At 39.7% G+C, this 16,000-nt stretch overlaps 1 protein-coding gene across 1 annotated transcript in view; it reads left to right on the top strand.

Moving 5' to 3' along the window:
• Positions 1-16,000, top strand: part of col24a1 (collagen type XXIV alpha 1) — a 116,243-nt gene that overhangs the window by 43,101 nt on the left and 57,142 nt on the right. Inside the window, exons 11-18 of the mRNA XM_086047753.1 lie at positions 100-153; positions 2,375-2,419; positions 6,252-6,305; positions 7,800-7,844; positions 11,893-11,946; positions 13,263-13,307; positions 15,486-15,539; positions 15,711-15,764. Of these exons, the coding sequence (XP_085903879.1) occupies positions 100-153; positions 2,375-2,419; positions 6,252-6,305; positions 7,800-7,844; positions 11,893-11,946; positions 13,263-13,307; positions 15,486-15,539; positions 15,711-15,764 (405 nt within the window). The remainder of the gene's footprint in view (positions 1-99; positions 154-2,374; positions 2,420-6,251; positions 6,306-7,799; positions 7,845-11,892; positions 11,947-13,262; positions 13,308-15,485; positions 15,540-15,710; positions 15,765-16,000) is intronic.

The following is a 16,000-nucleotide window of genomic DNA, read 5'->3' as shown; positions in this document are numbered from 1 at the left end:
ATATAGTTTCTATAATGAGATTGCAAATTCTAAATATTTCTTTCTCAATATGTGAGGGTTTCTAATAATTTAATAATATTGTTATCTGACCATTTTCAGGGTTTCATTGGACTTCCTGGTATAGCTGGGCCACCAGGACTGGAGGGGGAGAGAGTGAGTGAGAATTAGTATCTTTATAAGTGCAATTGACATGTTGCGTTATAACAGTTTATTTTTTTATTTTTTTATTTTTAAGACAGACAAGAGTGCAACTTGAATGCATGTGGCATCAATTTGTAATTTACAGCCTGATTAATTTTTTGAATACATGTCTAGATATCTTAGTCTTTCCGTTTTGGTAATGCGATGATTAATTCCCACAATGTATTCGTTTTGGATTAGTGTCTCAAGGACAATTTCGCACAGCACATAGTCTCATTTCATGTGTTTCTTGAAACAATTTAGAAATTACATTCAAGTATTGTTCAGCAAGCTGATGTTTGAAGAATTCATTTCTCACATTTACCATCATTTATTACCAATCCCACACCGAAACCCATAATCGCCTCTCTAAAGCAGTTTTTTATTTGTACTCATGTATTATATGGTACCCGGTTTGTAAGTATCCACATTGAGCAATGTAAGTACTAACCACATAGTAATTTCTTAGATTGGAATTTTTTTGTGTACGGAGAATTTCTTTTACATTGCTAACTGTTTTGGCGGTGCAAGCCTCACTTGGAGCAGTCACTCCAATCATTTGCATAATTTTCACAAAAACAAAGAAGAGAAAAAGTTGCGGAAATGTGCTAAGTGTCTCAGAAGATCACAGAGGGAAGTAAAAATGGCTATGTGGAGGCAAAAAAGACTTGCTTTGAAAATTGCGTCTTGCTGTCTGACAGGGCTGCTGCTCCCTGTACCCAGATAACGTACAGTCCGTAGTACATTATCGTGCCTGGGGGGCACCATCGTTTGTGAGGGGGCCCAATTTGAGCAGGGGAAATCTACATCATCGAGTGGTCACGTCATGCGTGAATGCTTCAACATGCATTCATGTATGCAACATGTCATTCAAATATCCGTCAGCACCCCGGGCCATGTAAAACTGTCATATCTGGGTGGGTTTGGGAGCACCATCTGACTTTTCAACTTAGGGAACCCAAAGCAGCCACCCTGCCACTTTTATACAAAACATGATATCAATTAAGACATGTTTGCGTTTATTTACACCTGTTTACTTGTTCCACACATTCAGAACAAATCCACATGATTCTTGGTGAGCAGGGAAAATTATGTTGTTGCGGTGCTGGAGAAAGAGAGGCAGAGGAGGTGTATCACAGAATTCTCGATTGAGCAAAACGTAATTTCTGCACTACAAAACCTGATTCAAAGCCACCATAGCAGCCTTTGTTTGTTACGCGTTTAGGAGATGCAGGGGATGTTGCTTGATGGCCAGAAAGTCTGTACTTCGTGGCTGGCTGCTAGCACCTGTCGTCCGTTGTCAGCGATGGTGGGAGTCGGCTGTCAAATAAACAGAGAGACGGGTGTCGCATTGCAGAGATGACTGTATTTATGTCGCTCATTCCTTATGCTTATTACACTCAAGATGAATTTTTTTTACGATAAATGATAACCTCTATATCCTCTATATTCCCTCCTACACAGCCGCACACCGCTACGCTCACAGACTTCCGCATTTCTGAGGCAGCCTGCATGTGCACTCCAACCACAAATGGCTGATGAATCTTTAGTATGAGGACGGACACAGGACAGTTTCATTGGTCCACTGTGACGTGTTCGGTAATTTCATTTGTCAGGCGTGACGAGACTTTGGGTAAATCTATTGACGGGTCAAATGTTGACAGTAAAAATTCATTAAAAAAACGCGTATAAGCTGCAGAGTTCAATGTGTGGGGCAAAAGTAGCAGTTTATAGTCCGGAAAATATGGTACTTTTCTAAACTACTTGTGCTTGAAACGTCATGCAAGTAAGTAACCGAGTAAGTTCGTCACGCCAAAAGCACACCTCCTTCGTCACCGTAGAGATTTATGTTAAAACCACAACATTATATGCACATTTGTAACATTAGACATTCATGATCATATTGGAATGAAAGTGCACCTTTTTCACAACCGCTCGGTACTAGTAAATATTTATAGGCCTACAATGTGGTGAATTTCTGTCTTTTGATGTACATATACTTTGATGTATAATACCACCTCGATTTTGAATTATTTTTTGAAAATACTATTCTCGAGAAATGGCGCTAAATGAAAATCGGTGGAGGAATTATAAAAAAAGGAAGTTACGTTGTCATTTCATAATTGTTTTTACAAGTCATGTAAATATTGAATGACGTCTTTCCCTTGCTTAATTTGTACAATTTACTTTCTAGGGCATACCTGGTCCTCCTGGAAAACCTGGTCCTAAAGGAAGACAAGTAATACACATTTTTCATTATTTTTCATTTCTGCATGTTGGACACTTTATTCTTGAACACTCTATTCTTATTGTCACGTACGAAATGACCTTTATAAAATATCTGAAATTCAAGTGCCTTGCATTTTCATTCTGCTGCATTCACACCTTTGATGCCATCTTTGCAAGCCTTGAATAAGCATTACCCTTATCTCTTTATCATATTTATTTTCCATCCATCCATCCGTTATCTGAACCGCTTATCCCCGTCGCCAGCATGCTGGAACCCATCCCACTTGTTTTCCGGCAGTAGGCGGGATACACCCCGAGATTGTTGCCAGCCAATCGCAGGGCGCACATAGATAAACAACCATTCACACTCACCATATTTATTTTAACTTATGTCATTTTCCCAAGTTTTGAACTTACTGGGCTAACCAAGGATCTCGAAGATTGTTTTTCGTGCCATGACTTGGAAATGTGTGTTGGTACGACAAAAAACAAAAAAAGGCCTCAGATCTTTGTATCCTTGAATTTTGATGAAAGGAAAAATTATTGAATTCTTGAAAACTGTAGTTTAAATCTAACTTGAAGTGACAATGAGAAAGTAAATTAGTAAGAGCTTAGGTAAATAAGAATATACTACAACAATATGTGTCGTGTCATCTTCCAAACCGCTTCTCCTGTACAGGGTCGTGGGGAGGTACTGGCCCTTTTCCAGCTTTTTTTTTTTTTTTTTTTTTTTTTTTTTTTTTTTAATGTAACCCTAATCCAACACACCTGAATCAAATTATCAGGATCGTTATCAGGCTTGGCAAAGCTTGCGGCTGATCTGATCATTTGAATCAGGTGTGCAGGAACTGGGTTATGTATAAAACAGGCTGGATAAGTGCTCACGAAGCCTGGACTTGGGCAAGCCCTGGTCTACTGCTATTAGTGCTTTCTTGGTTTAATGACAGTCAACAATGTCTCTGTCCCCCTGGTTTGTTTTGCATTCATACATTAAAAAAAAAAAATCCAACCTAACTAAAATGTGTCACTACATTCAACATGATATAGCTTTCTTCTTCCGTCCAAGAATGTAAACAGGAAGAAGGTTTGCTGTGCAGACTAATGAGAGAGGAGCCAGTAAAGCAACACAAATAAACACAAAATGAAGCTAAGCAGTGCCTGTTGATGACCCATAAATATCTGGATAATGTAAAATAGCAAATAAATAAAAATCAAATAATAAAATAGCAGGTTTCACATACCAGCGCTCTCGACTTCCATGGTGCTAAAAAGATGTGTGACTTGCAGATGCCAATGGTGTTTATACCACAAATGGGGTAGGACTTCCGGCTAAAAATCTCTGAAAGCTCAAATATTTCTGGTTCCCGCCATCTCTACAGTGTCCCGTCCGATTTTTTCGACAGAATGGGCCCTATTTTGGCAGACTGGCGGCCGTGCACTCGGCGTAAAAATGAGCACAACTTCATTGTCTTGCCAGCGCAAGTCTAGTGTACTGTTTTTGCTCACATATTGTGCTTTTCTGGGCGTTCTGGCCCACAGAATTGCCTCGCCCCCGACGCATCTGAAAATATGCTGACAGAAAGTAGTCAGCACTCGGCATAAAAACAGGTGCATTGTCATTTTCAAGCCAGGGCAATGGTTAGTTCAGCGTGTTTGTGAATTTGCTAGACTACTGTACCTCTCAATAGGCATTCCTGCTGCGCCCCCCCAGCGCATCTGCAAATTTGATTACAAACAGTTGACTAGATTTTAGACTTGCTAAAAGCAAGTCTAACTATGTGCAGGTGGTGTAACACAATTTTGGTGTATTTGATCGAAGCGCAAACAGAAAAATTAGGTGCTCTGTGCGTCGTTGATGTCGTTGGATTTCATTCCAAAATATCCACCAACCAAAGTGGGACAATCCCTCTGAATCATTGTAGAAATCAATTCATTGAACCGATTGTAATCATTACCATATTTGAAATATTTTAATAGCACCTGTCACTATTGCGGGAGAAGTGGTGGCCTGTCACACACAGGCGCACGATTGAGAGTGCAAGATGGTCTCCAATTGCCCTTGTCACTTGCACTCCATCGCACGGCCAACTACATCATGTCATGCATGGACCTCATCGAGTCTATTTCTGTTTTTGCAATGTCAGGCACGGCGTACTCGGGTGTATTGCGCTAGGAACGTCCTGATTTTGATGCAAATGAGGGATGCCGCTAAGATTGGCCGGGAAAGTCTACTTCTAATCAATTGTGGAAGTGAACACAGTCAACTTAATTCCTGTCAAATGAAATCTGTTGCACTGATTCAGTTTAAATTCTGCGCATCAGTCGCACACAGTCTTTATTATAGAAATCTAAATTGACTTGATGATGTAAAGTTGACCGGGGTGATCAGAGATCACTGCTGTGAAGTGGACTGCCTTCCACCTCGATCTATAATGTCTGTGTGTGACCCAACCGCCACGGCATGGCTGTGCTGCGGCCCAGCGGGGTGTTTTAATAAATGTAATAAAGATGATGATAATAGTCATGAATTCAATGAATATTGATTTTGACAATGATTTGAAGGCTTCGATGCACACCGTTGTCTTGAATGAAATACGATGACAATCCACCACACATGTCCGCAGACTTAAGAATCTATCTTCCTGCACCTTGATGAAATTCACCAAAATCGCATAAATTGTCAGGTGCACTGGGGGCGTGTAAAAGAAAACATCCTTCTTGAGCTGCAAAGCCCAGCATGGCGCATTGCGATCTGCCAAATTCCAAAACACAGAAAGCTCGACTTTCCCCGGCATAAAAACAACGATGCGCCAGTTTTTATGTGCGCTGTCTACGAAAATAGAGCCTTATATCTACTAGTCAACACGACGTGCTCCCAAAAAAAAAATCAAACAGTTCAGATTTCAGCAATCAGAAAGCACGACTGCTGAGCACTGAAACACTGAATTGTCAGACTTGTGTAAACATTATGACAAATAAATTCAAAATTTCAGCACATTGTCCATTGTGCGTTACTATTTTGGAGCTAGTCACAAGAGGCCAAGCCACGTATGACAAAAGAATTCTGCATTTCTCTGCTTTTCTGTGTGTTACCCCAAGTTTTAAAGTTACGCAGGATGGCCAACATACCTGTACATCCAACTGACATGCACAAATAAAACAGAACTTTTTTGCTCTTGCCAGCTACCTCCAAACTACTGGAGAATGAAGTCCCACTAGAATATAACGTTTGAGGGAAATGCCAAATATCTCCAAAGGTGGCTTTAACAATGCAAGAGGTAGAATCAAATTTTTGTATTGATTTTTTGTTTATTAAGATGTCTCACTGTTCTGAAGTTTGGGGTCCAATCTCAGCTCCGACCTTTCTCTGTGGAGTTCACATGTTCTCCCCATGCTCGTAACAGTTTTCTCCAGGTATTCTGGCTTCCTCCCACAATCCCAAAGCATGCTTCTCTGGTTAATTAAAGATTCTAAATTGTCCAAAGGTGTGCTTGTGAGTGTGAACAGATCTTTGTCTATATATGCTTGCTGTACTCACCTCTCGCTCAAAGTCAGCTGGGATAGGGTGCAGCTCAATTGTGACCCCAGTAAGAAAAAATTATATAGAAAATGGATGGATCCATGGAAAATGTATTATTCAACTGTTTAATTCTTATGGAAGTGTGCCATACATCTTTTGCGCCATTGCTTACACAGTAGCCTCATTATCTTCTAAATCAAATTTGAAAACCAGGAAAAACATGCTAAATGTTATATAGATTGTATTGAGGCAACTTTTATAATTGGGTCATTTTCAAACATGTACAATACATACAATTTAATGTGGATGTGTTTCCTCACAGGGTGTGGGAGGTGATGTTGGTGAACGTGGTCCAACAGGTCCTGATGGCAGTGAGGTAAGAGTCCTTGTACCTCTTGACATGGTTGCATTTCCTCTTCAACTCTGAATTCAATTCGTCTTAGTTCACTTCAGTTGTCCACACTCCAGGGGCGATTTTTGGATCAGAGTGCTGTATCTGGGGTTTGTGGTCATGAGGAGGTGGTATTTGGCGCCGACTGATCAACTGGTGGCGGTGGTGAGGGAAGTGGTGGGGTGGGGTGTAGGAGCACTTACCACTCCCAAAAAATTCCATTGCCCATTTTTTTTTCAATTTTCTTATTTTTACGTGAATGGTGTATCCGTGTTACGGATATGGCATTAACGTGAAAATTTAAAAAAAATCACAAATCGGACATAAGTGTTTTTCATAGGACAGCAACGATATGGTATCCCTAATATCTGCGAGAGGACTTCTTTTGATACAGAACTTTTTTGAGACAGTTAAGCAAGTTTCTGGTTTACGCATGCAGTGAGTACAAAATTGTGGTCCACATTTTTTGCCACTTGCTGTTGACTGAAAACGGCATCACAGTTGCTCAGGGCCCAGGTAACGACCAATCATGGCTCAGCTTCAGAAAAAAAAAATCAGCTAACTCCTACCTAGCAACTTCATTGAACAATAAATGCAGCAAACAAAAAGCAACTAGTAATGATTGTAATGTGTTGGTTATGAGTAGAAGGTGAGAAATGTGTCACATATCCTGGTTAAAGCATGCTACACGTAAACATTGACTCAACATGATGGGACTGAGATCACGCTCCGCTGGTGCTGGCCCCTCGGGGCTCCAAAGCAGAGGTGGGAGGGGGTGAGGTAGATCAAACCATTTTTTTTAAGCAAAAGGGGATGTACTGTATTTTTGTTGATTCAGCACCCCTAAAAATAGATTAGATATGCCTATGCCACTCATTACTTTCCACAAACAATGGTAATCAGGACTTTTGACCATAATTAGCTTTGTGAAGATCTTGTACAGACAGAGGCCACTGAGCGCTATTGCAAGGTGAACTGGGGATAAGGCAAAAGCAAAAGATGGAAGTTAAAGGTTTAACAGGTATAAAACAGCAAACATTGACCACATTACCACTGAAACTAGCAAGTATTGGACCTGGTTCAAATATTGCTGAGGAAGAGCACATGGGCCCAAAGACTGTACATGTTCTCTATTTAATCATTAATTTCTGCATAATTCAACATTCTTCTTTTGTTCTCTTTTTTTTTGTTGAGGGAAAAAAATACAGTGCTTGTAATCGGAAAAACCTTTAGTTTTTCAAACCTTGGAAGTTAATACCAAATTATTAGGGTATGCATAGTATTATACATTACATTTAATTTACTTTGTACAATACTTAATCAGAATGATTAAAATGCTGATACACAGTATATAATATTATTGCATGTTTTATACAATTTATTTATTTAAATGTCTTAATACATTCAGAATCCCAGGAATGCAGAATATGCAATACTTTAAGTATTCTGTTTATTTAGGATGTTGGTGTGATTTCACAGGGGCCTGTTGGTGGGACTGGTATTGCCGGTTTTCCGGGCCTAAGGGTAAGTGTTTTGCAATGTTGTGATTATTTGAATGGTGTATTAACGTTGTATGAACCTGGAAGCATCCATATTTGATGATTCTCTTGGCAGATATGTACTGATGCTTGTCAGTAGTCATTCTGTCATTCTATGTTCTTGATGCATGAGTGAAAACTGTAAAGCTTTGTTTTGTCATGGTTAGAGTTGCTGCTACATTCAAGCAGGAGCATATCTCACACCATTAAATGCTCAATTCGGGCCATTGCCAAGAATATGCTTATGATATTTCCCTTACCATCAGGGCTTGGCTAGTAAATAATGTAGTAGCACTCAAGGAGATACAATTTTGGCATGATAGTGAATGTTTCAAGAATAAATCTTGGTTGTACTTTACAGCATTAGGCCAAACAAAACCTATATTGGTTGTAAAAGAGCAACAAAAAAAGGAGAACGAGAGAATGTTTGTGGATACCAAAGAGAGCTGAGAAATCAAGGAAGTTGTCCTGGAGAGGGGGGCATGACTTCCAATCCCAGGTTAAATTGAATAGAGACTTCTGGTTGCTTTTAAAGCAGAAGTCAACCCAAACATTTTTTTTTCCAGTATATGTTCTATGCAGGCCCACTAGTCTAAACATGGCATTCTGATTAATATTGCGTTTGTGAAATAAGAGAAATCCACCCAATTTTAGCTAGCTCAGAGGGCGCCCATTTTGTCACTTCTGTCGACTGAAGATAACATTGAAGTTGCTCAGTGCTCAGATAACGACAAATCACCTCACCTTCTGAAAACATGAATTAGATGTTATGGCGAAAACGAATGGCTAGAGTGGCTAAACAAAGGGATGGATGAAGTTTATGGTGAAGAAGGGGCACTAAATTAAAGACAGCAGTACCAACACAGAAACATGGACTAGCTAACACACAAGAAAACAAGACCCAAGACCCAAGACCCAAGACCCAAGACCCAAGACCCAAGACCCAAGACCCAAGACCCAAGACCCAGCCAGTCCAGAGAGACTGACTACATCATCCGCAGCTAGCCTCCGACCTACCAGCAACTGAGCCCTATTTAACTAATTGCTTAGCTGGTGGCACACCTGAAGCAAATAACTAAATTGGTCACATACCCCCGCCCCCTGCTCTGATTGGATGGCTGAATTGGGCACAAAGGCCACCAATCAGGGAAGAGCAGGGGAGAGCACCCTCACACGAGCACTAATTCTGACCCATGCATTAAGGGATGTTTGATTGAAAATCACATCATAATTGTAGCGTGGAACGTGTGAGTTAATCTTCCATCTACCTTCAGGTCATTTTTTAGAATGAATAGTGTTCCTTTTTTCACATGCAATAGCTGGACTCTAATCCAAGATTAACCAGTATAAATTACAAAGGCTAAATAATAATTCATAATAAAAATTGACCCACCTTTTCCACATCTTTATATCAACAAACCCCTACCCATAAGTCGTTTTGAGTAATCATGCTGTACAAGGAAACCAGAACACTACCACTTCCCTAATCCGCCTTTTGATGTAATTCATATTTAATCATCTTTACACTTGAGTGATTTTGGCACTGGTTGGATCTCATGAGGGACTTGATTTGACATCTCAAGCACATTTTCATTTCCCAGTGTCAGTCACACTGGTGTGGCTTTAGTTGTGTTCATTCATTCATTCATTTATTGAAACCCAATCATACAAAGCGGAGTAATCAGAACGAAAGCAGAAACAGAGCAGCAAGTGTTCCTTCTGGAATGTATTTGATGTCGGTGCCAGTGTGTGATGCTCAGTGTGACGTTGTCGGACACCAAGCTGACAGAAACATGGATTTGATGAAGATGTTTTTGTTAACGTCACTGAGGTGACGTTTTCATCTTTTCCCCTTACCATGCAAAAATCATAATAAAATGAAATGGTTTTCTGATCGCTATTTAGAAAAGGAATCATCTTTATTACACATGTACATAGAAACTGACCCATCACAGTAGTGGACACAGCAAAGACACACTGGAGCAGGGGGTTACTTGAGTTCCCATAAAACAGTTCAGGGTATCAGTGTCTTACTCAAGGACACCCTTGTTTAAACAATATATGCAGGAATACAGTTGTTTATCATTCCGGCAATCAACTGTCTCTCTTGGTTTAGTTTTTGTGTTCATGTTCTTGCGTTTTCTGTTTGGACACTCTTTTCATGGGGTCCTCATAATTTGTGTCAGTGGCTCTGCAAAAGGTTTACAGGGACTTTGGGTTGAATGAAGCAATTGAGGGCAAATGGAGTGCACTTCTGCTGTAACCACCGACAATAAATGTCAGGGTTGTCTCAACTGCCTTAAAGGGGGAAGTCAACCCAAACATATTTGTTCCAGAATATGTTCTATGCAGGCCCACTAGTATAAACACGGCATTCTGGTTGATTTTGCATTTGTGGAATATGAGAAATCCATCCGTTTGTAGCTAGCACAGGGGGCGGCCATTTTGTCACTTCTGCCGACTGAAGATGACATCAAAGTTGCTCAGGGCTCAGATAACGACCAGTCATGGCTGAGCTTCAGTAAAACAGCTAAGCAGTGATTGCTCGTTACCTGAGCCATGAGCAACTGTAATCAGCCGACAGAAGTAACAAAATGGCCACCCTCTGAGATGGCTAAAAGTGGGTGCATTTTGCTGCTTAACTTATATTCCACAAACACAATATGAATCAGAATGTCGTATTTCAACCAGGGGCGGACCCAGAACATGGCTGATCCGTGGGCCTGGAAAAATCAGGGTGGGCCTGAATATTTCTCTCACTGAGCACAATCCTCCTGTCCCAACACATCATATATTCAAATAAAACGACAAACTGAATAATATGAAGTTCAGATCTTCCTTAGATAACCACAATTATGCCATTCTTAATATTCAATAAAATAATTTTAAAAAATACAACAAAACAAAAATTCAAAAATCCATCCCTCCATCCATTATCGATACCGCTTATCCTCACAAGGGTCGCGGGGCGTGCTGGAGCCTATCCCAGCTGTCTTTGGGCAGTAGGCGGGGGACACCCCGAATTGGTTGCCAGCCAATCGCAGGGCACACAGAGACAAACATCCGCACTCACAATCACACCTAGGAGCAATTTAGAGAGTCCAATTAACCTACAAAGCATGTTTTTGGAATGTGGGAGGAAACCGGAGTACCCGGAGAAAACCCACGCAGGCACGGGGAGAACATGCAAACTCCACACAGGGAGGCCGGAGCCGGGATCAAACCCACGACCTCTGAACTGTGAGGCGGCCGTGCTAACCAGTCGACCACCGTGCCGCCAATTCAAAAATCATTTAATAATAATTTACTAAAAATTTTAAAGTATATATTTTTTCATGGATCTCACTGGGTGGGCAGTCTGTCAATCTGGGTGGGCTTGTGAACACCCAGGCCCACCCATAGCTCCGCCCCTGATTTCAACTAGTGGGCCTGCATAGAACATATTCTGTTTGGCTGCATAGAACATATTCTGTTTGGGTTGATTTCCCCTTTAACTCATCTAGCAGCATTATTCTGCTCACGACACTAACACAGAAAGCAAAGGTCATGGATGTCAGGCCACTGGCTTCACTTCAAAATACGCTCTCCTGCTCATGTGCCATCCATTTGTGTAGAGGCTGATTGGTCTCTCTAATCTTGAATTCACTGCACTCCTCGCTAGACTGCACCAGCATAAGCAACATGGCTGACACATTATTTTAAATTTAGGCCAACTTGACAGTCTTCCGGCATGTTAACCCACAATTTCAGTTCATACAAATATTCTGTCACTTTGACAGTAAGAGCGCAGCTTGAATACTGGCAGTGACGAGCAGAGGCAAGCTTAGTGGCACAAAACAACTGCACAAATGTCAGCAGGGCGTAGCTACTGTATATTGTGACGAATGCGCTAGGTAAGGAAACAGTGAGCTGACATCAAGAGACCTGGGAATGTTTGTTGTTAGGTATTCATACAAATGATTTCCGGTGTTCGAAGTGCGTGTCGATCTGACTGTATTTGAAAGACTCCATTTTGTACCTCCTTCTTTCTGTAGGGTGACCTTGGCCCTGAGGGTCCTCGAGGACTGCCTGGTATGGTCGGAAGGAAGGTAGTTACACAATTACTTGGAAAAATGAAATGTTTCATGGTCAAATTGTTGCTATAAAACTGCTTGTATGTAGACCACAATTATATGTAGTGTATACTTTGACATTTATTGTAATATTTGTCACATCTAAAGTACTATTTTTGGTCATGGCATTTTTGTAAATATGAATTCATACTTGAATGTAAATCGCCTTCATGTTAAGTTAAAAATGAATGTTAGTAAGTTGGTTTAATGTTTGTGTGCAACTAATTCCTTATAAGAAATCATATCAGTTTAAGAAATAATAATCAACAATAAATTATTGTCACATTATAATTCGAGCCTCAATGCTACACTGTATATTAGAGCTGCAGAATATATTGAAAAAATATCGATATTGCAAAAATGACAATCAACAAAGACATGCAATCATTTTCTTATGGAATTGTATTATTTTATCTGACTTTGACCTTTCAAACTCAAAGAGGAAGTCAACCCCCAAAATCCTTTGCAATAATATGTTTTATGTGCCTTCTCTAGTCTATACATGGCATTCTGATTAATATTGAGTTTGTGGAATATGAGTTAAGCATCAAAATCCGCCAATCACGCTCACCTGTTTTCTGGACCTGAGCCATGAATGGTCGTTATCTGAGCCCTGAGCAACTGTGATGTTACTTTCAGTCGACAGAAGTGACAAAATGGCCGCCCCCCGAGCTGGCTAAAAACGGGTGGATTAACTCATATTCCACAAACGCAATATTAATCAGAATGCCTCGTTACAACTGCGCCTGCATAGAACATTTTCTTTGGGGGGGAAATTTGGGGGTTGACTTTATCTTTAAATGTGCATCACTATCCAATAGTTGGACATTATTATTAAGGGAATTACAATTAATTAGCATAGAACACATTGAGCTTGCTTATTTTGCAAGATGAAAGAAAATGTATTTCTTTTATTAGATAATGAGAATGTCATTTCTCTAGGTATGTTAAATATCGCCATAGTATCAATATCGCTTTAGTCAACATCCATATCGCATAGCGCATGTTTTTCCAATATCGTGCAGCCCTATGCTATATGTACTACTGCCAAAAATACCAGCAACGTCCTTTAGATTAATTTTGATTGACACACTTTCTCTCATTTGTTGCAAAATTATACTGAACAATTATTTTTTATCATAATACATCCTTGATAATACAACATTTATTTTTTTTTGTATTTTTTGCTTTTCATTAATCCTCATTCTAACTAATTTGTCCTTATCTGCTACTACAGTACATCATTCACCCCTTGTTTTGTTGTCCTCCCTCCTTTGCTCTCTCTGTGGCAGGGACCAGCCGGACGAGCTGGCCTGCCTGGATTGAAAGGTGATAAGGTGATCTAAATATTTATATATTTGCAGTGTATTTGAGTGTGTTATGGTGAAGACAGCAAATAGTAGTAGTAGACAGTCATAGTAGTAGTAGTAAATACCCTCTCCTATATTAGTGATTATTTATGGTGTTCGGGTCTGTGGGACCCACGTTCAGTTTTTATCAAATAAATATGACCCAAGGCATATCTGAAACATTCTCCTCATGGTGATAACACACTGTCATGGAATTTTCTTTTTTTTTTTTTTATCACATTTGATTTTTTAAAGAGGAGTAGCACATTAAATCATAAATATGCGCTGTCAAAGGTAAAGGGCAACTATTGGCAATGTTTGCTGTTCAGATGACTTGCAATTGGGATGTTGAGTATTTTAACAGAAAATTAATTGATTGTATTGTTTTGAAAACCCAAAACACTCACGGGTCCACCAGGCCCATCAATACTGGCTGAGTAACAAAAATACTAACAGCATACAAGAGTTAAATCCTCTGCATGAGAAAAATGAAAATCTCCCACTTTGTGGAAGACAACCCACCCATTTGTAATTTGTACTTCTGTTACTAAAGGCTCAAAAACCAATCCAGGTTATGAATCTGAACAGTATGTTGTAGTCAGTACTGTTCTGCTCCAGTCCTGTAGGTGAAGCAGGTTGATACCTTCAAAAACAAGAACACATAGTCTTGCCTTCCAACGAATCAGATGTCGTCCTTAAGAAAGAAAGAAAGAAAGAAGGAAAGAAAGGAAGAAAGAAAGAAAGGGAGAAAGAAAGAAAGAAAGAAAGAAGCACAACACATGGGTCCATTTACACTTGAACCTTGGTTTAAAAACATGAGTAATTCCAAGAGTACAATATACTGTATGAATAAGTGAAAACACATTTATTTATGGAGGAATAACACAGTGTGTTTCCTATGCAATGTCACATCTTTTTCACAATATTATAGTCTCGCTAACGCTATTAACGGCGAGCCCTCGTACAATGGCGGACAGTGGAACCTCGGAAGACTTTTACCTTTCTCTGTGCGACTAGCACTTGTTGGATGGGACTGCCCCCTCCTTGTTTTTTTTTTGTTTTAATGTTTTTATTCAGATTTTCTCTCGCATACAATGACAATAGATCTACAGAATGTCACAGTAAAAAAACAAAAAGGTAAAATACACGTTTTTTTACTTTGACGTGTGTATCAGTATACAGTAACAAGCAACATAAGCATGAATTTCTCATTTAGCAAAACATTTTAATCTCCCCTAATAATAAAAAAGACAAAACGTTGAATGTGTATGTGGGCATACACACAGACTGTACACATATGTACATCCTTCTTGAGCCAGCTAGCTATGCGTCCACTTCTAGTGGTTGCTCCTTCTCAGCCTCAGCTGTGTTATACATGCAGGTGTCCTGATGCCCTGTTTGTGCTCCTCCTTCTGTGGAAGGAGGGCTGCCTGGCTGTGAAGTATTTTTCCCCACTTGTCTCTTTTGGCCCTATTTTCATTCCGGATAACTATGCGCATGGGTGGAGTTTTCTTTGTTTTGGTATTTTGCTAGACTTTGCGCTGGTAAAAATGGGCAGTCCCAATAATGAGAAGTTTGGACCTTTGTGCACAATTGTAGGATGGAACGGAGAGTTTTCCCGGCCAATCCTTGTGGCATCCCTTGTTTGCATGAAAATCAGAGCGATAAGGAGCGCACGCCCGAGTACGCCGTGCTTGAACATTGCGGAAACAGAAATTAGACTCGACACAAATTATTATTATTATCATTATTATTATTATTATTATTATTATTAACATTATTATTATTATTATTATTATTATTATTATTATTATTATTATTATGTCCTCTATTTCCAACAGTAATACAATTAGGCTACGGCTATCAGTTTTCATTTTGTTTGGAGCCATACTGAGGGATAATTTAAAGTAAAAACAACCAAGATACAGTACATGACTCAAGATTGTATGTAACGGTTTTCGTCCTACTATACAAGCTTTAGTGGAAATGGATTACAAAGATTTTTTTTTAATTAGCGTCCAAGAATGTAGAAGCGTGAACCTATAGCTCTTGGCTACAGGTTACTGGTTATAAATGCACTGACTTTAGAATATATCTCAATTCTATTCAATGGTCCCTGTGTTAGTTTTGTGTTGTTATATCCCTGTATCATGCTGTGAAATTTAGGGTGAAGTGGGACAACCGGGTGAACCAGGAGAGATGGGTTTCCAAGGTGATAAGGTATGTACAAAATCACATAATTCAGCTTTTGGATCTTGTATTTATTATTTTTTTTTTTTTAATGAAGCCATCATAGATTTTCATGCTATACTAGTCAGAGTGTGGTCTCTAGTGTCCTTGTGATTGACTGTAGGTGTGTATGTGCTGGTATGTGTGTCTTTGTCTTTCAAGGGTGTTTCTGGTGCAGCTGGTCCTCCTGGTCCAAGAGGAAAACCTGGACCACCGGTATGTTTGAGTCAGTAAGTCAGTGATATGTGTGTATTATTCAGGTTTGGTTTAGCTTTTATAGACAAAGCTATGTAAACACATGGGATCTGGACGGCTTTTGTTAGCTTGTAAACTAAAGTTGCCCAACTCCAAACTCCTTGATACAGTCTTTCATATGCTCAGTAGTTACAGAAACACGGCAAGAAAGAAGAGCAATGTATTTTGGAATACGCAGTTTGTGTTAATTTGTGTAA

The sequence above is a fragment of the Filicampus tigris genome, chromosome 12 (assembly GCF_054856515.1).
Source record: "Filicampus tigris isolate MCC_2025a chromosome 12, RoL_Ftig_1.0, whole genome shotgun sequence".
Lineage (NCBI taxonomy): Eukaryota > Metazoa > Chordata > Actinopteri > Syngnathiformes > Syngnathidae > Filicampus > Filicampus tigris.
The sequence above is the reverse complement of the archived record's forward strand: the minus strand, read 5'-3'. Positions and strand labels throughout refer to the sequence as shown.